At 38.7% G+C, this 25,771-nt stretch overlaps 1 protein-coding gene across 1 annotated transcript in view; it reads right to left on the reverse strand.

Annotated features, from left to right (window-relative positions):
• Nucleotides 1-25,771, reverse strand: part of SPG11 (SPG11 vesicle trafficking associated, spatacsin) — an 88,478-nt gene that overhangs the window by 22,035 nt on the left and 40,672 nt on the right. Inside the window, exons 16-27 of the mRNA XM_040492550.1 lie at nt 22,675-22,878; nt 21,268-21,374; nt 19,438-19,583; nt 17,415-17,576; nt 15,308-15,374; nt 12,291-12,456; nt 10,668-10,873; nt 10,295-10,403; nt 9,112-9,271; nt 8,237-8,509; nt 7,412-7,612; nt 6,539-6,646 (exon numbers count right to left, since the gene is read on the reverse strand). Coding sequence (XP_040348484.1) covers nt 6,539-6,646; nt 7,412-7,612; nt 8,237-8,509; nt 9,112-9,271; nt 10,295-10,403; nt 10,668-10,873; nt 12,291-12,456; nt 15,308-15,374; nt 17,415-17,576; nt 19,438-19,583; nt 21,268-21,374; nt 22,675-22,878 — 1,909 coding nt within the window. The remainder of the gene's footprint in view (nt 1-6,538; nt 6,647-7,411; nt 7,613-8,236; nt 8,510-9,111; nt 9,272-10,294; nt 10,404-10,667; nt 10,874-12,290; nt 12,457-15,307; nt 15,375-17,414; nt 17,577-19,437; nt 19,584-21,267; nt 21,375-22,674; nt 22,879-25,771) is intronic.

The raw sequence follows: 25,771 nt of genomic DNA on the forward strand, positions 1-25,771 counted from the left end.
ACGTTGAAAAAAAAAATTAAAAAAAAAAAAAAAAAGAAAAGAAAACCAAACAGAGCCTAAGAGACTGATGGGACATCATCAAGTGGACCATTGTAAGCATCATGTGAGTCCCAGAAGACGACAGAAAGGTGTAGAGAGAATATTTGAAGGCACAATGGGTGAAAACTTCCCAAACTTGCGGGAAGACATGAATATAAATATCCAAGAAGCTCAGCAAACTCTAAGCAAGGTGAACTGAAAGAAACCCATAATGAGACACATAATAATTGAACTTTCTTAAGGCAAACAACAACAACAACAACAACGACGACGACAACAACAACAACAAGAATCTTGGAAGTAACAGGAGAGAAGGGACTGGTCACATATAAGGGATCCTCAAGTAGATTATCTGCAAGGTTCTTATCAGAAACTGTGGAGGCCAGAGACAGTGGGGTGAGATATACATAGATACACACACACACACACACACACACACACACACACACACACACACACACTTAAATGGGTGTTCCTTTTTAAATTTTTCTAAATTTTTTTTTAGTTTTATTGTTTTATTAAATTCTTTTATTTATTTTGAGAGAGAAAGAGAATGACACAGGGGCAGAGAGAGAAGAGGACAGAAAATCCCAAGCAGGCTCCACACTGTCAGTGCAGAGCCCAATGTGGGGCTCGATCCTATGACCTGTGAGATCATGACCTGAGCCAAAGTCAGACACTTAACCAACTGAGCTACCCAGGCACCCCATGGGCTGATATATCCAGCAAAACTATCCTTCAAAAGTGAGGGGGAAATTAAGACATTCCCAGGGAAACAAAAGCTGAGGGAGTCTTTGACTAGTAGGCTGTTCCTATAAGTGATGCTCAGGGGAGTCCTGTAAGGTAAATGAAAGGACACTAGACGATACCTCAAAGTAATATGGAGAAATAAAGAACTCAGTAAACATAAATACATGGGCCATTATACAAGCCTGTATTACTGTAGCAAGGGGTTTTTACTTTCCATATGATTTAAGAGACTAATGCATTTAAAGAAAAAAAGAACAATTATTGGTATAAAAGCTGGTATTACTGTAACTTTGGTTTGTAACTCCAACTATTGTTTTCTTCATAATTTAAGAGACTAAATGCCCTTAAAGGAATTATTTATGTCTTTGGGCATATAATCTATAAAGACATAATTTGGTGATATGAACAACTAAAAGGGGTGAGGTTGGAGCCGCAGGCATACTTTTTGTATGTTATTGAAGTTAAGCTGACATAAACTCATTGTAACCACAAAGAAAACAGCTACAGGATAGGCACAAAATGAAATCAGAAAGGAATTTAAACATTTCACTACAAAAATCAACTAAACACAAAAGAAAACAGTCATGAAGGAAATGAGAAACGATAAAGCTACAAATTATAAAGAAAACCAACAGCACAATGGCAGAAGTAAGTTCTTCCTGGTCAGTAATTATTTCAAATATAAATGGATTAAGCTCTCCAATTAAAAGAGATCAGAATAGACAAAAACACATGGTCCAACTATGTGCTGTCTACAAGAGACTCACTTGAGATCCAAAGACATAAACAGGTTGAAAGTGGAAGGATGGAAGAAGGTATTCCATGCAAATAGTAACCAAAAAAGAGTGGAGGTGGCTATACTAATATCAAACTTTTAATCAAAAAAGTTTACAGAGAAGGAGGAGGAGTGTAGATACTCATAAAAGGTTTAATACAGCAAGAAAGTGTAACAATTATAAACATTTACACACCTAATGATGGATTTCCAAAATACATGAAGCAAAAGCTGATGGAATTGAATCAAGAAATAATAATAGTTGGAGACTGCAATACCTCACTCACACTAACGGGTAGAATAATCAGACAAAAACAATACAGGGCTTGACACAATAAACTGAATAGATTTAACAGACAGGTGCAGAACATTTTACCTAAGAACAACAGAAAACATATTCTTCTCAAGTGCACATGAGGTATTTTGCAGGACAGACCATACATTAAGCCACAAGTTTCAAGAGATTTCAAAAGGCAGAGATCATACAAAGTATCTTCTCTGACCACAATAGGATAGTTAGAAGTCACTATCAAAAGGAAGACTGAAAAAATAAAATTGTGGTTTTATTATTGAAATTAAACATTTTTTATAGAGAGAGGTCTCAAATTACTAAACTCAGAAATGAACGTGGGGTCATTCTACAGATAAAAAGGATTATTTATTTCTCGAGTGGGGCTTGAGCTCACCCAAAGCGGGGCTCACGCTCTCCCAATGTGGGACTCAAACTCACCAACTGTGAGATCATGACCTGAGCTGAAGTCAGATGCTTAATGACTGGGCCAACCTGCACCCTCAAAATAAATAAACTTAAAAAAAAAAAAAAAGGATTATAACAGAGTACTATGAACAAAGAAAAGCCCTGGACACGATGGCTTCACTGATGAGGTCTAAAAACATTTAAAGAAGAACTACTACCAATCTTTTGCAAACTTTTCTAAAAAACTGTAGAAGGAACACTTCCCAACTCATTTTATGAAACCAGCATAATCTTAATACTAAAGACATATGAAGACACTACAAGAAAATTATAGACCACATCCCTTACAAACACTGATGTAAAAAAAAAATCCTCAAAAAAATACTGGCAAACTGAGGGGCGCCTGGGTGGCTCTGTCGGTTAGGGGTCCGACTTCCACTCAGGTCATGATCTCACAGCTTGTGAGTTTGAGCCCCACATCGGGCTCTGTGCTGACAGTGTGAAGCCTGGAGCCTGCTTCGAATTCTGTATCTCCCTCTCTCTGTCCCTCTCCTGACTTGTGCTCTGTCTCTGTCTCTCTCAAAAATAAGTATTAAAAAAATTTAAAAAAATACTGGCAAACTGAATTCAGCAGCATATTAAAAGGATTATTCACCATTACCAAACAGGATTTATTCCTGGGATGCAAGGATGGTTCAACATACAAAAAACTAATCAATGTATACATCGTATCAACAGAAGATAGGGAAAAAAAACCCACACGACCATTTCAATTGATGTAAAAAAAAAGTATTTGGCAAAATTCAACACCATTTCAAGGTTAAAAAAATAAACAACAAACTGGGGATAGGAAGAAACTACCCCACATAATAAAAGCCACATGTGACAAACCCACAGTGAACATTTTACTCAAAGGTGGAAGACTGAAACCATTCTTCTAAGATCAGAAACAAGGCAAGGATGTCTGCTTTCATCACTTCTATTCCACCCAGCACTGACTGAAGGTTCTAGCCAGAACCTTTAGGCAAGGGGAAAAAATGCACCAAATTGGAAAAGAAGAAAATAAAATGATCTTTTCAGAAAGTATGATCTTACATGTAAGAAAACCCTAACAATCACACACACACACACACACACACACACACACACACACACCTTGGAATAAGTGAATTCAGCAAAGTAGCAGGATAAAAAGTCAACACCCAAAAATCAGTTGCATTTCTATACACAAACAACAAACAACCCAGAAAGGAAATTACAGAAACAACTCCATTTCCAAAAGCATCAAAAAGGGTAAGTTACTTAGGAATTAACTTAACCAATGAGGTAAAAGCCTTGTACAATGAAAACTACAAAACACTGCTGAAATTAAAGACATAAATAAATGGAAACACATGCCATGCTCATGGGTTGGAAGCCTTAATATTGTTAAAACATCTATACTCTCCAAAGTGATCTTTGGATTCAGTGCAATCCCTATTAAAATCCCAATGATGAGTTTTGACAGAAATAGAAAAACCATCCTAAAATCATATGGAATTTTAAGAGACCCTCAATAGCCAAAATAATCTTGAAAAACAACAAAACTGGAGACCTCATTCTCCCTGATTTCAAAACTTACTACAAAGCTATAATAATCAAAACAGTGTGCTACTGGCATAGAGACAGACATAAAGACCAATAGGATAGAACAGAAGGCCCAGAAATACACCCTCACATATATGGTCTAATGATTTTTGACAAGGGTGCCAAGCCATTCAATGAGGAAAGGACAGTATTTTCAACAAATGGTGCTGGGAAAACTGAATATCCACATGCAAAGAACGAAGTTGGATCCTTATACCAGAATTAACTCAAAATGGGCCAAGGACCTAAATATTAGACCTAAACACAATAAAAACTCTTAGAAGAAAACATAGGGCAAAAGTTTCACAACTCTAGATCTGGCAATAATTTCTTGGATAGGACACTAAAGGCACAAGTAACAAGGGAAAAATTAGGCAAATTGAACTTTGTGAAAACTTAAGGAAAGACACTATCGACAGTAAAAAGGCGACCCAGAGAATGCGAGAAAATATTTGCAAATCATATGTCTGATATGGGATTAATATCTCAATTATATACAGGATTCCTAAAACTCAACAACAAAAATAACCCAATTCAAAAATGGGCCAAAGGCTTAAATAGACATTTTTCCAAAGATGATATACAGCCAGTAAGCATGAGAAGATGCTCAACATCATTAATCATTAGGGAAATGCAAAAAAACTACAATGAGATACCACCTCACACCCATTAGGATGACTACTATCAGAAAAAACAGTAATCCGGGGCGCCTGGGTGGCTCGGTCAGTTAAGCGTCTGACTTTGGCTCAGGTTATGATCTCACAGTTCGTGGGTTCGAGCCCCATGTCGGGCTCTGTGCTGACAGCTCAGATCCTGGAGCCTGCTTCGGATTCTGTGTGTGTCTCTCTCTCTCTGGCCCACCCCCACTAATGCTCTCTCTCTCTCGCTCTCTCAAAAATAAACGTTAAAAAATTAAAAAAAAAAAACAACAAAACAGAAAACAATGGAGAGGCTCTGGCTGGCTGAATTGGTACAGCATGCAGCTCTTGATCTTGGGGTCTCCAGACTGGGCGTAGAGCTTACTTAAAAACAAAAAGGAACAAAAAACAGCTAACAAGCATTGAAGAGGAAGGATGTGGAGAAATTGGAACCCTTGTGCATTGTTGCAGCGATGTAAAATAGTGCAGCTGCTATGGAAAGCAGTATGACAATTCCTCAAACTATTAAAAACAGAGTTACCATATTGTCTGGCAATTCCACTTCTGGGAGGATTCCTCAAAGACTTGAAAGCGGGGTCTCCAAGAGCTATTTGTATACCATGTTCATAGCAGCATAGTGAAAACATAGAAGCCACCCAAATATTCATGGGTAGATGAACAGAGAAGCAAAATGTGGCATATAAAACACAATGGAATTTTATTGCAATTAAAAGGAAGGAAATTCTGCAATATGCTACAACATGGATGAACCCTGAGAACGTCATGCTAAGGAAAATAAACCTGTCACAAAAGGGACAAATACTGTATGATTCAAGTTACATGAGGTACTTAAAGTAATCAAATCATAAATACAAAACATAGAATCATGGTTGCCAGAGGCTGGGGATAAAGGAGAATGGGGAGTTATCGTTTACTGAGTACAGAGTTTCAGTTTCACAACATGAAAAGTGTGATGAGGATGGATGGTGGTGATGGTCGCGCAATAATGGGAATGTATTTAATACCACTAACTATATACTCAATGGTTAAAATCGTAAGTGGTATGTGTATTTTGCTAAAATAAAAAATAATGTCAAAAAAAGAAAAGGAAAGAAAGAAAGAGAAGAAAAGAAAAGTTATCTAGCAGAGCCCCAGCCATGGAAAAGTGCTAGACTTGAGGACATTAATGTTCCTATTTGCTGTGATTTTGTAACCTCAGGCATATTTCAATAATTTATTCAATATTTTCAAATAATTTAACTTTTAAATCTTCATTACAGTTATTGATTTCGAGCAAAAGCCTATACTGGTTCCACTGTGATATATTTGTTGGGTAGAATCAGTATATAGTTTTGTGTCGTTGATCATCGAGTTCTTTTGGGGTTAGAGAAAGCAAAAGTGCTAAAACCCCACAGAGGACTAAGGCACATCTCTTTTCCTTCCTTATAACTTCCTCTTTCTTCCATAGGGTTAATTAGCTCCACATGATAAACAGGCCTGAAACAAGTACTGAAACGGTGAATCCTGAAATGGACCACAAGGCTCAGCATCATTTGGATAGGGACTACGAGAACTCTGGATGGAAAAGGCCATTATTTTCTGCCACAGCAAATACAACAGTATTATGCACCCTTCATGCTCAGTGCTGTTGGCGGTTCTGTTAGAGTGGCAAAGTGTGGCTCACACACCACCATACTCCTCTCAAGCATCCATAGCAGATCCTGTTAATCCCTTTCCCACTGAGCTTGGCTGCAGCTCGAGACCCTGATTAGAATTAACACATTAGATGAAACCTCTCTGTCATGCCTGGCAACTGAGGTGCTGTAAGCAAGGCCGCTGTGACTCCTGTCCTCGGCCCCCCCCCCCCCCCCACCTCTGGAACAGTACAAATGAGTTGGTATGAATTATGACACATACCAGCCATTCGCCTGTCATATCCTGACTACTAACAGATGATGGGCCACGCTACCCAATTTCAGATCAGCCACAAAGAGCAGTATGATTCCAACTTACAGTCTCAAAGCTTTTTTCGAACTCCAGAAGTTTAACTTCAGCTTCCTTATAATTCTTAAAGAACATACATAGTTCATACATCTCCATCATCAACAGTAGTGGGGAATCCTTTAAGAAAGAGTTTGAATGAAATTACAAAATCGTGAATTCAATCAATGCTATTTTCTCAATGAACAATGCCAATCAATATAAGAGGTTAAAGTAAAAACATAAGTACTAGTAGTAACAGTTTCATCGTAGAATTAAGCCATATATGTTAAAAAGAAAGATTAAATTTATATTTCTTTTACCTTTTAGAAAAAAGATATTCAGGCCAGGTACACCAGGTACTCAACAATCCATTTTCTGTCTATTGTATGTATACTTGTATCCACACGAGCTGGAGATGTTCCACTAGATGGCGCTAGGACACCTCTACATACACTCCTGGAAAATGGGCTCCAGAGAGCTGCCAACCTACAGGTGTCTGGGGCATTTCTATCACTTTGGTGAAAGCTTTTCAGTCAGAAGACAGGAGTTTTGGAATGAGAAAGTATAGATCTGAACTATAAATATACTACTTACTAAAACACTTTGAGACCCTGGGGAAAGATACCTAAGTTCTACAAGCCCAAGCTTGTTACTGTATAAAATGAGGATAATACCATTTCATAACATCTTCATATAATACTGTCTTTGTATTGGATTATTTTGAGAACTGGCTAAAATAAATTTAAAGCTCTTTGCTAAATAAATGGTAGTTCTATTATCATTATTTGTTGTTGGCTAAAAAAACCCCAAAAAACCCAGGGTTACAACAATTGAAAAATCCAATGGGAATATTCTGAAGTAACCTTTTTAAACTCAGGAAAGAAATGAAGTGACTATCACTACCTTCAAGAAAAGGTGGAAACCTCTGATGAGAGTTTTGCTCTTCCGCCTTGTTAATAATGTTTTCCAGATGACTGAGAGGTCTTGAAGCTCCCACGTGTGGCCCTCCACTGAGCCCTGAATGTGTCCTGTTGCTTCGGCTGCAACACTCTCCTCCACAGATGTGATGATCCAAACACAGAGACAAGGAATAGTACTGGCACCCTGCCATTGGATAAAAACTTTTCAAAATAAAATAACAATTGTGTCTGAATTACCTGACAGAGGGAGTTGGGAATTGCCAGCAATGCTACAACCATGGATGGATATGTCCTGTTTAGAACAAGTCACCTCACCAACAATAAATTGGTTAAAATAGCTTGAAAAGCCTTCAAACATGAAATAAACACTAATAAACAACAAGGGATTATTATAAACTATTCTGCAGAGTGTAACATGTCAAAGGACCAAGAGACTGAGCAGGTATACATGGAAGTTGTGGAAATACAAAGTATAAGAAAACAAGACAGCCTTCCACAGAAAGGCTGATCAAGGGGCTGGCTACAGCATCTCACTTCTTTGCTCAAGAGGCAGGGTCCCTTCTCTTTGCCAACCAGGAAGCAAGGCTCTGATCACCCGAGTTATTGAGTATCAACGTACAAGAAAGTGTACTATTAGATGGCCTGGAGCCTAAGCTGGAAAAGCACAAAAGTGACAGTGGCCTTGAAAACACAGGCTGGAGCCTCACATCATCACCCCACTTCCTCTCTGATTAGCAGTCTTCCCAGTCCCTCTCCACTGTTCCTCTTGCTCTCTGGGTCCTTAATTTAGGTTTTTCATTATCCTCACCTGGAGACATGAGGCCAAGACACTAAGGATAGGGGCCTGTTGTTTCACCGCTTCAGCTAGGAGCCAGGACCCAGAGTTTGGCTCCTCCGAGCACTGGAGCAGAACTTCAAAGAGATCAGTCATCTCTTCTTTGTTTCCCTGGAATTCCTGGGGGGACCTGTTGCAGACTTGATCACTGTCCATCCTGGAGTTGGACACTAAGGGCAAGTTCTCAAAAGCCAATCTTAAGTGGTCTTCAAGGACAGGACTGAAATATTGAAGAAGAGATTTCACCTAGAAAACAGACGATTAAAAAAGACAATTTCACCTGGAGCTGAAAAATGTTAGAGAAAAGCAGAGGCAAATTTGTCTTTCTCACCCTGAACTGCGTGCAGGGGAAGTGACCATGGAATTTTACAAAGTAATTTATTGCTTTGGAGTGAATTTCCATATTCAACCTGGAGTCACAAAAACCTCTTCCTTCAGCTCTTTAATACTAATGATTAGTCCGTTTTTTAAAAAAAAATTTTTAATGTTTATTTATTTTTGAGATAGAGCATGAGGGGGTGGGGCTGCAGAGAGAAAGAGAGAGAGACACAGAATCTGAAGCAGGCTCTAAGGTCTGAGCTGTCCACACAGAGCCCGATGCGGGGCTCGAACCCACGAACCGTGAGATCACAACCTGAGCCGAAGTCGAACACTTAACTGACTGAGCCACCCAGGCACCCCTAATGACTAGTCCTTTAACTGAAGCCAATCCACTGAAATCTTAGTAAAAATAGTAGCATCATATAAAACAAAAGCCTAGGTATACACAACAGAAAGAACACTACTTTTCTTCCCAGAAGTCTTCTAATTTCCTCTTCTTGAATAGTTGGGAACAAATGGTGGCTTACCTCCTCTGGGTGATAGTTATGGAGTTGACTGTGAATAATGAACTGTAACCAATCATTTGCTTTGGCACATTCTCTGAGATAAGATGTGCTCAGTTTTACATTGTGGATCCTGCAGAACTGTACCGCTAATGCCCACTGGCTGCTAGATTCACTAGATATCCTGTAATTGGGCAGTAGAGGAAAAAACAAACTTGTTAAGATATACCTTTAATTTTAAACTGGAAAATTAGTAAACACTAAATAAATTTAACCACAGCATATGTTCTAAAAAGCCTTTCAACAACTATCAATGTTTAGTAGGCTGTTCTGGAAAACAGTGGTGGAAAAAAGAGGACTCCTGTACCCATAACACAAAAGCTTTCTTAGTATACTAGCAGAATTCATTTCTTTTATCAGCCAAGTATCTATCAGTAGATATAGTAGCTATATACAATCTTAAGGAGAACTGCATAAACAGTCAGTCAAGACACTTCTTGAGTGCTTAACTGTTTTTGCATGATTTACAGTATCAGAGTGCAGACAAGTGCATGGGCTTCCTAAGTGGGGAGTACCTGTTCCTAGATCAGGTGCGTTCAGAGTAGTATGGCTATAGACAGGGAGTACCTGTTCCTACTGGCAGCAGGAAACTGCTGAAAACAGAGCCATTGACAGCAGGTATAGGAGAATAGTGTGCCTCCCCACAGCCTGGGGTCACCCCAGGGTTACCCCAGGTGGCGTAGCACAGAGGAAAGATGGCATAACTGTGTACGTAGAGGGGTTTTTGTGGATAGATGGTCACCTCAACTTTCATTATCAACTAACATACATTAGGAAGAAAAAATTAAGGACATCACTTAGAGTCAAATTTTGTGAGATCCATCCCACACCTTCTTAAATGATTTCAATATGTGACACTTAAGAGATTCCTCTGACCAGCAGGACAGTGGAGGAGACAGAGCACTTTTCCATCTCTTGGAAACTCTATCTCTAAAGAGTGAATAACTATCTTCACCCTCCTTTTACTAATGGCAAGAAGAAATTAAAATCCTTGTCCATTTACCAAGTATCTGCTATACGCTGGCTGAGTAAGAAGACTTGAAAGGATTGATAAAAATATGTGAGGCGTTAGAAGAAAGACTAGGCAAACACAGCTTGGAAGATTAAAGTTTGCTGGAAAAAAGACTGAGATTGCAATTCAACAAACCTATTTATTTCCTGCTGCTGAATGCTGCTCCATATACCTTCTTCTAAAAGAATAAGCAATTCTTCTATGGTTGCCTTTTCACCCATAGCCAGTTTAGATAGTTTTTCAGCTGTAAGAAATATAAACAATAAAATATGGTGAAGAGAAAGGGTCAGGCACTGGGAATTTATGTTTGAAGAGTGTGGCCTTGGGCCATTTCAGAACCTAATTGAAAGGCCCAAAAAAAGTGAGATAAAGTGCAAACATTCTGCCGGAAAAGAATGAGACAGGAAGGTAACTGTTTCTCCCCCAACCACTCATAATCCAGTGCCTCAGACCTATTCATCCCTTGTCCCCTGAACAATACAAACCCCAGATAGAAAAGGTGCTGTACCTAGAGACTCTCTGACACAGCTGTACTGAGCATCTTCATTTCTACACTTGTAGCTCAAAATTATATTGGCCACTTTCGTATCAACTCTGAGCTTTAGGCTGTCAAGGCCAAGCAGTTCTAAGAAACAAACACACGCAGCTGCTATTGAAGGTATGTAGAAGGAGGAGAGTCCTAAAACATAGGCTTCATTGCCTACTTGCTGGACCCTGAAAAAGGAAGAAATCAAAATCACATTAGGATATGAAAATTGTTTCTCAACAGGAAGAGCAGCCAGAATTACACAGTGATACATGAAGCGTCAGACACCTATGATTTTTGCCCCCTGCACACACCCATTTAAGTTCTTGGCAGTTTTTAGTTGTCTCCACAGCTCCCCATTCCCGTACATTTCACCTTCTCCTAAAACACCTGTTTATAAGCCAAATTATTCTTGCTTCCAACTTCATCCAAGGAACACAGAACTTCTGAAAGACTGTCAACTTGTGATCTTATCAATTATGAATATATATACATACTACCAAGAAAATTAATGCCAATTAAACTTGACATATTAGGTTTTAAAATTTCTTTTTAATGTTTATTTTTAGATAGCACACACACATGGGAGGAGCAGAGAGAGAGGGAGAATCCTCCTAGGCAGGCTCCATGCTGTCAGTACAGACCCTCATACGGGGCTCGATCTTAGAATTGTGAGATCATGACCTGAGTTGAAATCAAGATTGGGGCACCTGGGTGGCGCAGTCGGTTAAGCGTCCGACTTCAGCCAGGTCACCATCTCGCGGTCCATGAGTTCGAGCCCCGCGTCAGGCTCTGGGCTGATGGCTCAGAGCGTGGAGCCTGTTTCCGATTCTGTGTCTCCCTCTCTCTCTGCCCCTCCCCCGTTCATGCTCTGTCTCTCTCTGTCCCAAAAATAAATAAACGTTGAAACAAAAAAATTAAAAAAAAAAAAAAAAGAAATCAAGAGACACTTAACTGACTGAACCACCCAAGTGTCCCCGTTTATATTAGTTTTACAAGCGTAGACAAATTTCAAGGACAGATGCACACAAAAATAACCGTATTAATTTACTATGTAGGATGAAGACAGGAGACTCAGGGACTTTTATCTTTCATTTTTCACCATTCTGAATTACTTGAACATTTTACCATAAAAATGCATTACTTTGTTAGCTATAAGACAAATCAATAAAGTAAATCTATATTTAGCTGATTATATAAAATACTTCTCCAAATTCTGTACTTTATAAAAGTGAATTATAAAAAATGAAGATCATAAATACAGAATTCACATCTTATTATATATACAATTCCCTCTTTAGAGGAACCACTAATATTTGGCAAGCTCCTGGGTCATTTTTCTGTTTTAAACAGAATTTTAAAAGACATAAAAAGAATCTTTTAATATTATCTTTATTATCTTTTTTCCTATTAACAAAGATACACTAAATTCCCCACACTTGGGATATACAGAAAAGCACAAAGGGGAAAAAAAAGAACACTAAATTACTAGCCAGATATAATTATTTAACTGTGATATATTTTCAGAATTTTTTTTCAAATACATGTGAAAAATACTCAGATATGCCTTTTATTAAGAGTACAAATTATGTTTTAAATACTCACAGCTGCTTGGGAGTCTTGCTCTTGGTTAATTCCTGGACCAGAAAAGTACCAAATGCAAACGAAGGCCGTCCATGTTGTAAATAATAAGCAAAATTCAGACGTTCCACTATAGCATACTTATTAACCAGGTCAGGGCTAGAAAAATGCGGGAGATGACTCCCTGCATCTGGGGGGAAAGTAAAGCAATATTAATCCTCTTCACTTCACCATGATCAATTCCAAATTTGTACGTGGGAAACTTAACTCTGCAATGGTAAAAGTTCCTCACAGAACTTATTTTATATGCTGTAATTCTATATTTGATGATCATTTAAGTTCACAATGGCAATAATCCTTTAGCCTGTAAAATCTCTGCCGATGATCTGCAAAAAGAGCTTTACAATTCATTCATGCAGCTCATAACACAATGAAATCCCTTCATAACGTATTTATATGAGTCCTCTATTCACCAAGGCCAACTCACTATACCTTCCTCCAGTAAACGGTTTTAAGAACATCCTTTTCTTCATATTAATACCGTTCTACAATTTCCGTTTATCACTAGCTATAGTTTCTGATGATGTTTTCATAGAGGACCTTATTAGCTATATGATGATACCATCTTTCTAAGATTAGCAGAGTAGCTCAGTTTAAAGTTACTCTGTGCCCATGAAAATAACAGAAAAAACATTTTTTCCTCTCTAGAGAAATCTGAAGTCAGAAGATGTTTGCGTGTGACAAGTTAGTATGAAATAACCACTTCTGTCAAGCCCTAATCTTTAATTGCCTCTTAGGCCACTCACTACCTATAAAAAAAAAAATGAAATAACATTTTTGTTTTCTTCTAAATGTATATTTTTAACATTTATTTATATTTTTGAGAGAGAGAGAGAGAACACCTGTGCGTGCAAGCAGGGGAGGGGAGGAGAGAGAGGGAGACAGAGAATCCCAAGGACTCCGTGCTTTCAGTGCAGAGCCAGATGCGGGGTTCAAGCTCATGAACTGTGAGATCATGACCTGAGACAAAATTGAGTTGAAGGCTCAACTGACTGAGACACCCAGGCACCCCTGAAACCACATTTTGAACTGTTAAGGAACAAGTTCTTGGAAAACTTCATCTGCTCTTATTTTCAAAGTTCAAAGCCTATTTCTGAAAAAAAAAAAAAAAAATAAAAAAAAAAAAAAAAAAAAAACAGACAGACAGACTTGAAGAGAGGTGTCTGTCATCTAACAAAACTATTACTTAAAAGTCTACCACCTTTGAGATTAAAAAATTGTCACATGCCTTACCTATATTCTTTGTGAGAACACAGTGACTTTGGTAACTAGTAATTACACATAAAACTGTTCATTCACTCATTAAATATTTGCTAAATACATGTGAAGTATATAGCACTGCCTGGCACCAAATCAGCTAACTTCAGTTTTTAATTCAAGTAAGACCATGATCTTTTAGCAGCTGAGGGCTAGTATGGAGAGGGTATACAAGAAAAAATTCTACCCAAAAGGTAATTTTCTCTGGCCTGACACAGAAGCCAAGTCACCTCGCAGTCACTCTACATCTCTTTTCAGTGGTAAGACCATATGAAAAAAAAAGTATAAACATTCTAATTAAATACAATTCTCCAATCTCATAAATCCACATTATGTTTTTATAATTGTTTCATTTACTTTATGCTTTAGTTCTTTAAATATTTCCAAACACCAGGCAGGGAATATGCCCTTAACTTCCTCTCTTTTCCCCAAGTGTACCCAGTACGATGCTCAGTCTCCAAAAGGGGGTCAGGATTCTGGTGAAGTTGTTGGAGGTGGAGGCATTAGAACAGCACAGGGGAATCAGTCTACACTCTAGTAGTAACTTCGCTGAGATTAAGAAAGTATTTTCATTTGAGAATGCAATACACACTACTATATTCAGCCATCAACAAATATTTATTGAACATCTATTACAGGTCTGGCACTGCACGAGCTCTGGGCACTAGGTGAGTTAAATATATTGAAATTTGAAATTACAAAATGGACACATTAGAAAATTCATTTTTATGCATGTCCATAAATATTTACAGGGTATACATTATGTGCAAAGTGCTAATCTGAAGCCTACTTCAGAGTAATATCGGCAGAGACACCACAAGTACCATGACATTAAAAGCTAACCCTAAATTTAAAAGTAAAAAAGAAAAAGTAGATTTTAAGCATGGCACCAAAAAAAAAAAAAAAAAAAAAAAATAAATTTTAAACAAAGAAAAAAAAAAAAAAAAAAAAATCAGAGAAGTGCTTCTGGTCTAATAAGAACAGCAATGTGTATGCCTCTGGTGCTTACCATGAGCCAGGAGCTCCAAGAGCTTTTTAAATACTTTGTCTCCTGTCATTCTCATGTAATACGTGAGGTGGGCACTGTTATTAACCTTATTTTGTAGGGAACTGAAGAAAGCTTATGTCACTTACCCAAGATCGAGCCAGGATTTGTCTAAAGCCAACACCTATGCTCTTAATCTTATTTATAATACTATACTGCAAACAGGGATTTTTGGAAAGGGAGAAATTTAAGTAGATAGATAATACAGATACACTTTAGGATAATACATCTTATATTTCTCGGCAAGAATAGCACTAGTGATGTATTACAATTACTTTTAACTCACGAAATGTTTTCAGTTCAGTCTCCTAGAAAATGTTTTCCATCGGAATGCATCTTTATTTTTAAAATGGAAAGCAGTAAGGGGTGCCTGGCAGCCGTCAGTTAAGCAACCAACTCTTGATTTCACCTCAGGTCATGATCTCATGATGGGTCATGAGATTGAGCTCTACACTGGGCTCCACACTGGGCATGGTGCCTACTTAAGAGTCTCTCTCTTCCTCTCCATTGTTCCTCCCCCAATCACCCACTCACTCATGCACATATGCTCTCTCTCAAAAAACAAAACAAAAAAAAAAGCAGAGAAAAAAACTGGATTGGCCTTACATAAATTAACTTCTACTGTCAACACTGCTGAAATACTTAACTTCTAAAGCCCTAAATACCTATAATGACTTACCTCCTATAGCCAGTGTGTTGGCAGATTGCCAGCCAAACAATCTGCTAGGATCAAAGGGCAATAATGACTGAAAAAGGGGAGAAGTCAGAATTAAAAGTTAATTGACTCTAAAATAAGTAAACAAACTGTATGAAAAGACTTCACAGGTAGTCTGCTTCCCTTCTTCAACCTTATCTTTCTGAACATAAATTCTCTGAGCCCAACTTACAACAACAACAAAAAAAAAAAGAATGCATGAGACACTTTCCTATGTTAATAAAAAAAGAACTGGCTGTGTTCCTTTTACAGACTCCCCTCACTTCAAACTACATCTGCCAAGTGTACTCTCTTTCGGTTCAAACAACATCAATCATAATGTAAATGGATTTTTGAAATACTTTTGGAATTCAAAAGCAAGAGAAGAGGCTAGAAAATGTTACCATGTAAACAAGACAATGTAAGCTAAGGCAGGACTAGAAAGGAAAGAGGAAAAGTAGATCAAAGGTTAGAGGAATGTGGTGAACGAACCACCACTGCCATCAAAGAAAAAAGAGGGCAGGAAGTTGTTAAGCCAGTCAGAAAAGGTTTGAAAGCTGGGAGCCATAGCTGTTTGAAATTTGTCTAAACCAAAGATTTAGCAAAGATGATCAACAGATGGTAGAAAAGATAAAGGAGAAAATAAAACTTTTAAGTCAAGATGTGAGTGGCTAAGGAAAAAGCAGCTTTGATTTAAAATTAAATAAGAATTTGTGGTCTGTTAAGGAAGGGCTACTTTTCATAAAGTAATACGACTAAAAAATTGCATCAGTCAACTTGAGAACAGAATAAAGAACAACCTGAATCACTTATGTTCTAGGCTGATTGAATCCACTTTAGGCAGTGCAACTGCTTTGGTATAATCCACTTAAAGTTTATACCAGTGTTACTGGTCTGCAATAAGATAAGAAACTTGCAATAACTTTAAATCCAGCTAAATGCTTCCTGCTTCAAGAGTGTCTTGCTACACAGACCAAACAACAAAACAAAAAAACACAACAAAAGCCTGCTGAACTGAACCGTGTACTTAGTAACATAGATTTATATAATAGTTCAAGATCCTAATCTCATCACATCCCAGCAACAAGCAGTTCATGGAGTGGCATCCACATGGGGAGTGAGCATTCTGAGCAGGACTACTCTATAAATTAAGGACTGTTCACACTGGAGAAATTTTGTACCTTTATAGATTATAGCGTTTATGTTGAATTAAAGACCCTAATGGGAAATATGCGCACCTCAAGAAAAAAAGCAAAAGCCCTCGGAAATGAGAAATGAACAAAAGAATGTGTTCGTAACAGAAGATCCCTGAATAGGTTTCAGGGTATATGAATTCCTCGAAAATATATGCAAACTTATACATATATGTGCAGTTTTTCTGGGTAGAGGACTCACATTCTTAAAGAGGTTTTGTCCTGAGAATGGTTAAGAAGCACTGATTTAAATAAACAAATAACTCGATTCACTGAGAAGAGAGAGACCCAAGTTATCTGTGTAGAATGCTTTCGATGAAAGCAGCAGACAAGTATGCTGGCCAACTATCCGCTCTCAGATCCATTTCCACCTTTCCCCTATAGAGAACTGCATTGCCCAAGCTCATTTGCCCTTTGGCTACCAGTAGGGTTAGCCCAGAGAACAACTGGACAGCTCCAGCTTCTGGGTTCTGATAACACCCCTTTCTTGCACTGTTCTTGCAGCCTTAGGAGTGCTGACGGCTTCCTTCTTCATCAGTTTTTGGGTTGTCTCACCAGGGCATGTTTGGATTCTCCTTTCTGCTGTTACCGTGTAATTTCCTATTTGAAAGACCCAGGGTAGGGGCAGCTGGGTGGCTCAGTCGGTTAAGTGTCTGACTTTGGCTCAGGTCACGATTTTGCAGTTGAGGAGTTTGGGCCCCCACACGGGATCTGTGCTGACAGCTCAGAGCCTGGAGCCTGCTTTATTCTGTGTCTCCCTGTCTCTCTGCCCCTCCCCTGCTTGCACTCTGTTTCTCTCAAAAAGAAGTAATAAACATTGAAAGACCCAGAGTAGGTTTCTGTTTTCCTGGCTGAACCTTGACTGATACCCCTCAATACCATCCACCTAAATACTGTACCTGCATAAGGTGGTAAAGTGTAATATCAGGTGGCAGGACATTAGAGGCAGTATACTGTGGGAATAGAGCAGTTTTTAGCTTGGGATAAGGAGTTAATGCCATCTTCAGTAACTGGGGATCTACTTTCTTCAAACAGGTCTCATTTTCATCATTCTGAACAACCTAAATAAAAAGATCACATGGTACAGAGTAAGGGTTTTCTCTTTCCCAAATTTAAGTTTTTTTTTCACAAGAATGAAACAAGGTTAGCTTGAAAAAATACATGGAAGTGAAAAAACCAATGGTCAAGGAGTTAGAAGCCAAGAGTTCTCATTCTGGTTCTAGGAAAAGCTAGCTGGTGACCCTGGGCCAGATATTCAACATCAGGCCTCAGTTTCCTCACCTATAAGATTAGGAACTTCAACTAGATCAGTGGTTTTCAAACTATATGTGAAAAAACTGTTTGAAAAAAGGCTCTGCTACTAATATGTTTAGAGTATTTTTTATTTTTTAAAATTTTATTTATTTATTTAGAGAGCACATGTGTGAGCAGGGGAGAGGAGCAGAGGAAAAGGGAGCGAGAGAGAGAGACCATCTTAGCAGGCTCCACACTCAGCATGGAGCCTGACATGAGGCTCAATCCTATGACCCTGGGATCATGACCTGAAATGAAATCAAGAGTCAGATGCTCAACCAGCTGAGCCACCCTGGCACCCCTTAAAATATTTAAAGATTAAATAGTAAATATTTTTATTTAAAAAAAAAAAATTTTTTTTTAACGTTTATTTATTTTTGAGACAGAGAGAGACAGAGCATGAATGGGGGAGGGAGAGAGAGAGAGGGAGACACAGAATCTGAAACAGGCTCCAGGCTTTGAGCAGTCAGCACAGAGCCTGATGTGGGGCTCGAACTCACATACCACGAGATCGTGACCTGAGCCGAAGTCAGACGCTTAACCGACTGAGCCACCCAGGCGCCCCAATAGTAAATATTTTTAAAGGAAAAAGAAAACCACTTGACTAGATGACTCCTACCTAGGTTTTTCTCCCTCAGTGCTCAAGTTATTCTATGACTATTTTTTGACAGGTGATTATAAACAGAGGAATAGATAACCATATGAATTAAAATACATTGCAATAATCTGGAGGATGTAGTATTATATTAAATTAGCATCAGTAAGAAGCTTTTAAGGATTAGATGTTAAACAGCATCCTTAATTCAGTTCCCTCTAACCAGGCATACTATACTTACAAAGAAGCAGAGATGGGCAAATTTCCACTGGGTCCCTTAAGAGTTTATATGGATAGCTAAAAATTATGATTTCCTTTTTGCCTAAGAGTACAAATAGTAGACAGTAATTCCTAAGCCACACATCTAAAATACAGTTACTCCCAGGAGCAATCAGAAACTGACGCGCTATCCTTAAAACAAACCTGGAGTTTAAAAAACAAAGGTAGGGGCACCTAGGTGGCTCAGTCAGTTTAGAGTCTGACTCTTGATCTCGGCTCAGGTCATGATCTCACAGTTCATGAGTTGGAGCCCCTCCTAGGGCTCTGCACTGGTGGTGCGGAGCCTGCTTCTGTCTCTCCTTCTCTCTGCTCCTCCCTTGCCTGTACTCTCTCTCAAAAAAATAAACTTAAAAAAATAAATACCAGATATACACACACACACACACAATTGATTCTGTTTCTCTGGAGAACCCTAATACAAGGCTTCTGATATCCAGAGAGAGAGAGAGAGAGAGAGAGGGAGAGAGAGAGAGAGAGAGAGAGAGAGAGAGAGAGAGAGAGAGAGAAAGAAAGAAAGAAAGAAAGAAAGAAAGAAAGAAAGAAAGAATCTTTACACCACATATTAGTTCCCTTTCAACTTAAGAGGATATAATATAAAATATAAAACTTCATCCTTTGTTTTATGCTCTTTAATATGAGATACTTATAAGTAGTTATACTTGAATATCACAGGAGGTCTAGAAAATCCATAGATATTTCTGCTAAATTTAAAATCAGTCCTATTTTGCAATAACAGGTAAAAGTGTTATCCGTACCTGGCTGACACCCCCAGGGGCATACATTGTAGTAGCAAGGGCCAGGAGAGTATGTCCTTCCAACAGCATACTGCTTACACTGGCCTGGTTGCTGGGAATCAGTATCTGAGCATTTGCAAGGCTAGCCTGGAAGATCAATTTGGGATCTGGAAAACAAAAGAGTAGGTTTTTTTCCTTAAGAGAGTTATATAATTTTGAGAAGAAAATTTTCCCTATCCACAGTATGAAGGACTTTCTAAGTTTAAAAGCAATAAGAAAACATCAAAAGGGAAAACGAGAGATTTGTCCAAATAAAAATAAACTTCTATTTAAACAACTGAGACAAACAACTGTTCAAACAACTGAGATAAACAAAAGAAAACTAAAAGGAAGTAATGAACTGGGGGGGGGGGGGGGGGGTGGAATTTTAACAACAAATTAACAACAAATGATAACCTAAAATTAATGTCTTCAGCAAAGAGCTCATACAAATCAATGCCTGAAATACTGACTCTCACAGATAGACTATCACAATGTGGGAGCTTAATAAACATTTGTTGGGTGAATGCAGGCTAAAAAGAAAAAAAAGGATAGAGAAAATAACCAGAACAAAATACATGAAGACAGATCAAGAGTTGCCTGTGGATGATTATCTACCTAGGCTATCTACCTGCAGAGTTTTACCTTTTGATAGTTGTCTGTGGCGTCCAATTTTTCTTTACAATAAACATATTATCAACATCAAAAACAAAACAAAACAAAAGCCCCAACCCACATTATGAAAAAATTCTTTATATTGCAAAAAAACCCAGAATTACATAAAAGTGAAAGATTGGCTGTTGACATTCCTTGCCTGTGTTAGTGGCTTTGCCTGTCCCCTTTCCCAAGTGGAGTCTCTGGAATAATACCAGCTAAACCCTCAAGGGGGGCTGGGGTTACAGGGCTTTTCTGATTATAACCAGAGCAAAGCTCTCCTTCAGCAGCTCCACTACATAAGACAGAACAATCCAGACATACTGTGGTTTGTTTTTTTTTTTAAATTCCATCTGGAGTTACTTACTAAAAAATTCAGGGCAGACACCTGGAAGACAGACCACTTCTTCACAGAAAAAGGGTGTCATTACCAGAGAGCAGGAATTCACCCTGTGATAAACTGGTAAGATGAGACATATCCAGAAAGAACAAGCCTGAGGCTGAGGGGGAAGGGAACACTAGCACACATGCTGTCCAGCTTTTCTTGGCTGGCAAGAGGGCAACATTTTTGGTCTTCTGTTTTTTAAACAAAGCTTGAACCTAGGTTATAGTCAGATGTTTGTCTATAGACAAATGATTTATTTAGAGAACACAAATTATGTGCCATTTAACAGACCATTTAGGGGGTGCCTGGGTGGCGCAGTTGGTTAAGTGTCCGACTTCAGCCAGGTCATGATCTCGCGGTCCGTGAGTTCGAGCCCCACGTCAGGCTCTGGGCTGATGGCTCAGAGCCTGGAGCCTGTTTCCGATTCTGTGTCTCCCTCTCTCTCTGCCCCTCCCCCGTTCATGCTCTGTCTCTCTCTGTCCCCCAAAAAATAAATAAACGTTGAAAAAAAAATTAAAAAAAAAAATAACAGACCATTTAGCCAGACTTTTTTTGTTGTTGTTGTTAAGAGACAGCATGAGCAAGGAAAGGGCAAAGAGAGAAGGGGACATAGAATCCAAAGCAGGGTCCAGGCTCTGAGCTGTCAGCACAGAGCCCAAAGAGGGGCTTGAACTCATGAAGCACGAGATCATGACCTGAACCAAAGTTGGATGCTTGACCGACTGACCCACCCAGGCACCCCGACATTTTTGTATTTAATAGTACACCCATACCTGTTAAATTACTGGAAACTTGTCGACACTGAACTAAAAATTCAAACCAAGGGTGAGCTTCATATAATTCACTTTTTTCCAAAAAGGGACAATTTGAAGGATTAAGTCTGTATATAAAACAAAGGAACAAACTCTGGTTAGCACACAAAATAAGATGGTTACAATCATGTTTGCCCCAGATGATAACTAGCATTTAAAAAGGAATTTCAGAATTAAAAGTAAATATAATATACTCCAATCTTGTGTTGTGTTTTACTTATTATTTATCGTCTAGAAATAGAGAAAAATTTAGAGACAGATAATTTTATTTATAATGTGTTTACTTCCATGATGAAATTTTACCAACTCTGTAAGATTAACAGATACCTTGTCCTGTCATATTTTATTATTTTAAACAAAAAAAATTGTCAGCATTTTCAAACTTCAGAGGCTTTTAAAAACTTCCACAACTACAGAGAAGCTAGGACCGAGGAATTAAGTCTCAGGATAGATCCTTTGAATATATGACTTCTAAATCTTCTCTTACCAGCAGCTTTGGGGAAAACATTTCTGTGTCTAAATAAGCTTCAATGATACGAACCAGAAAAATACCATCTATTTGAATTCTTAGTCTTTAATACACAAAATAAAATAAAAAGGTTCTCATTAGCACCTAAGGGTGGACTCTGGAATCAAATCTAAGTAGAATTAAATCTGGCTGTGCCATTTATGAGAGCCATGTGCTGTAAGTAAGGCACTTGGCATCTCTCAATGCTTCAGTTTCCTCATCTGTGTAATGGAGATTGGAATAACCACCCAATAGGCCTTTTGTGAAAATTAGAGGAGATAATGCATGTAAAGTACTTAGTCTAGTGCCAGGAACACTATAAGTACTCCTATATTAGAGACATAGTCTTGTTAGCACTGACCCAACAGCAATTCAGAGCAGCCAGAGTGATCCGGGGCAGTACACATAGATGTATATCTATCTACCTAAGTATCAATTTAAGAGTATACCTAACATACCTTGCAGTGGTTATGAACTCATAACCTTCTGTTAATCTTAAAGAATTGTTTAGCATTCATTTGCCTGGTAATGAAGGTATCAAGTAACTCCAAGTTAACTTTCGGAATCTTCCTCTCTTTTAAACTTTTAAGGCATTTCTTTCATTTTATTCTTTGTAGTTATCTTATAGGTTAACAGACATGTTACAGGATTAACATCACCAAAAAACACATGATAAGCAGTTAGCTGAATGCAGCACTGAACTAAGGTACCAAGTATTGGAGTGAAGGGGCACTATTTCAAAAAGATCAGTATTCCTCAAGGGAGTGTTTAATATTTTCCTAAAAGTCACATTCAGTAGTAGTATGGAAAGAGGAAATTGATTTGTGCTGCACAAGGACAAATCAATTCTCAATACTCACTTGTAACGGTCAAGATAGACATAGAGAAGATACTGCAGACTGTGTTCCAAACAATAGAGAATGAAGTGAGAATGGAAATCCCAACCTTCTTTGGACCTGTAGTTTTGAACGGGGAGAGTATCTTGCATCACACCTCCAATGCGGTTCAGTCTTAGGAGGAAGAGTTCAAAGTCTTCTAGTTCAGACTGAAGAAAAATCCCACTCCTGTTGGGCAGGTTTCAGAGGTGGCAAGTTACCAAGTTGCTAGACTCAGGGCAGACCAAACCACTTCCATTGTGGAAGTCTCAGCTACTTAAAAATAAGGATTTACAAATTAAGACTGCCAAGTCTTGTGGTAGGGTCCCCTCCCTAATGTAAGAAAAAACAAACCTCAAAGCAACCTGGCTATATGTGTATGTGACAATATCCCTCACAACCTTGTAACAGGAGACCACTTAACCAGAGTACATGTTTGTGTGTTACCATATATAGGAGACAAAGAAGTAAAAAGTATATAGAAAACTACACCACGTGGCGTTCAGGGCTCAGCTCTCCAGGTACAAACCCAACTGAGCAATGCTGGCAGGAATAAAGTTACTTCCTGGAAAGAAAAGCCTCAGCATCACGACTATCTGTCTGAGAATCCTGCTACAGTCTCACTCTATAAATCTGTTCTGACACATATATATTTTGCTAGTTTCTGATGAAGACTGGTGCACCATCTTAGTATTTAAATCACAGTCTAGAGTTATCTTCATTATTTCAAAAACCTAATCTAAGCTATCTCCATTTTCTTTTTTTTTTTAATTTTTTTTTAACGTTTATTTATTTTTGAGACAGAGAGAGACAGAGCATGAACAGGGGAGGGTCAGAGAGAGGGAGACACAGAACCTGAAACAGGCTCCAGGCTCTGAGCTGTCAGCACAGAGCCTGATGCGGGGCTCGAACTCACGGACCGTGAGATCATGACCTGAGCCGAAGTCGGACGCCCAACCGACTGAGCCACCCAGGCGCCCCGCTATCTCCATTTTCTTATGATTTTAACTAGAATTGCACAATCCACTATGGCAACAGTGGTTAGCTCTTGAAATTAGATGTTTTAAGCACTGGGAATTTCCAAAATTCCCAAACAAAACCATTTAGAAGCTAAAGCAGAATAATTTAAATAGACCAACAACTAAACAAGAATAGAAATTTGCATTTAAATATTTTTACAAATTTACTGTTAAATTTATATACTATACAGAGGACAATAGGAAATATATAATGTGGCATGTACAGAAACACTATGTAACCATCACCCAAATAATAGATTATTATACTTGGTGTATTCTTCCCCCATGCATGTCCTTTGCTACCCCCAGAGGTAACCACTATCTTAACTTTGTAATAATTATTTAAAAAAATTTTTTTTGTAATGTTTATTTTTGAGAGAGAGACAGAGACAGAGTGCAGGTAGGGGAGGGCAGAGAAAGAGGGAGAGAGAGAATCTGGAAGTAGGCTCTAGGCTCTGAGCTGTCCACCCAGAGCCTGATGCTGGCTCAAACTCATGAACCATGAGATCATGACCTGAGCTGAAGTTGGATGCTCAACTGACTGAGTCATCCAGGTGCCCCCCTGCCCATTCCCAACTTTAAAAAAAATTTTTTTTGAAGTTTATCTATTTTTGAGAGAGAGAGAGAGAGAGAGAGAGAGAGAGAGAGAGAGAGAGCAAGCAGGCAAGGGGCAGAGAGAGAGGGAGACACAGAATCTGAAGCAGGCTCCAGGCTCCCAGCTGTCAGCACAGAGCCCGATGCGGGGCTTGAACTCACAGACCATGAGACCTGAGCTGAAGTTGGACGCTTAACTGACTGAGCCATCCAGGCACTCTTGGATTTGCCTATTTTAAACTTTATGCATAAATGGTACTATCTGGATATATTATTCTTAGTCTCATTTCTTTTATTGAACATTGTGTGATTTACCCATGTTAATACCTGTGAGTATAGTTTGTTTTCATTATTTTTTTTATTTTATTTTTTAAAATTTACATCCAAATTAGTTAGCATATAGTGCAACAATGATTTCAGGAGTGGATTCCTTAGTGCCCCTTACCATTTAGCCCATCCCCCCTCCCACACCCCTTCCAGTAACCCTATGTTTATTCTCCATATTTAAGAGTCTCTTATGTTTGTCCCCCTCCCTGTTTTTATATTACTTTTGTTTCCCTTCCCTTATGTTCATCTGTTTTGTCTCTTAAAGTCCTCATATGAGTGAAGTCATATGATTTTTGTCTTTCTCTGACTAATTTCACTTAGCATAATACCCTCAGTTTGTTTTCATTGTTATATAGTACTCCACTGTAGGACTGTAACTACATTTTATTTATCTACTCTCTACCTTTGTTTTTTTTTTTTTTTCCAACGTTTATTTATTTTTGGGACAGAGAGAGACAGAGCATGAACGGGCAAGGGGCAGAGAGAGAGGGAGACACAGAATCGGAAACAGGCTCCAGGCTCTGAGCCATCAGCCCAGAGCCCGACGTGGGGCTCGAACTCGCGGACCGCGAGATCGTGACCTGGCTGAAGTCGGACGCTTAACCGACTGCGCCACCCAGGCGCCCCTACTCTCTACCTTTGATGGTCAGTGCAGCACTCCTAGATTTTTGGTAAAATAATTTTATATTTCCATGACTACAAATGAGGAAGACCATCTTTTTGTATGTTTATTGGCCATCTGTGTTTCCTCTTTTGTGAAATGCCTATGTATGCTGTTATCTTCCCCTCCAGATCCAAGCTCTACTCTTCTCCTATCCCTGGAGGCTCACCTGCACAGAAGACTCTAGTACCCTCAGGCTTCCATTTTGTTTTGCCTATGGAAGACCCCCATAAGAAGAGAAGAGCCAGAAAGAGGAGAAGATGAGGATACCTTGGCTCTTTCTGTGCTGGGTGACTGCAGGTTGCCTGACACTCTCCACTAAGGGACACAACTCTTGCCAGGCAGCTCTCTAGGTCTCAGTAACCATTCTCCTTGACCCCTTAGGCCGTTTAGAAAGCATACCCTACTCCCAAGGTCATGAAAATATTCTTCCATATCTTCTAAAAGTTTTATAGTTTTATATTTATCATTTGGGTTTTGA

This window comes from Herpailurus yagouaroundi, unplaced genomic scaffold, assembly GCF_014898765.1.
Source record: "Herpailurus yagouaroundi ecotype Mexico unplaced genomic scaffold, PumYag 184, whole genome shotgun sequence".
Classification (NCBI taxonomy): domain Eukaryota; kingdom Metazoa; phylum Chordata; class Mammalia; order Carnivora; family Felidae; genus Herpailurus; species Herpailurus yagouaroundi.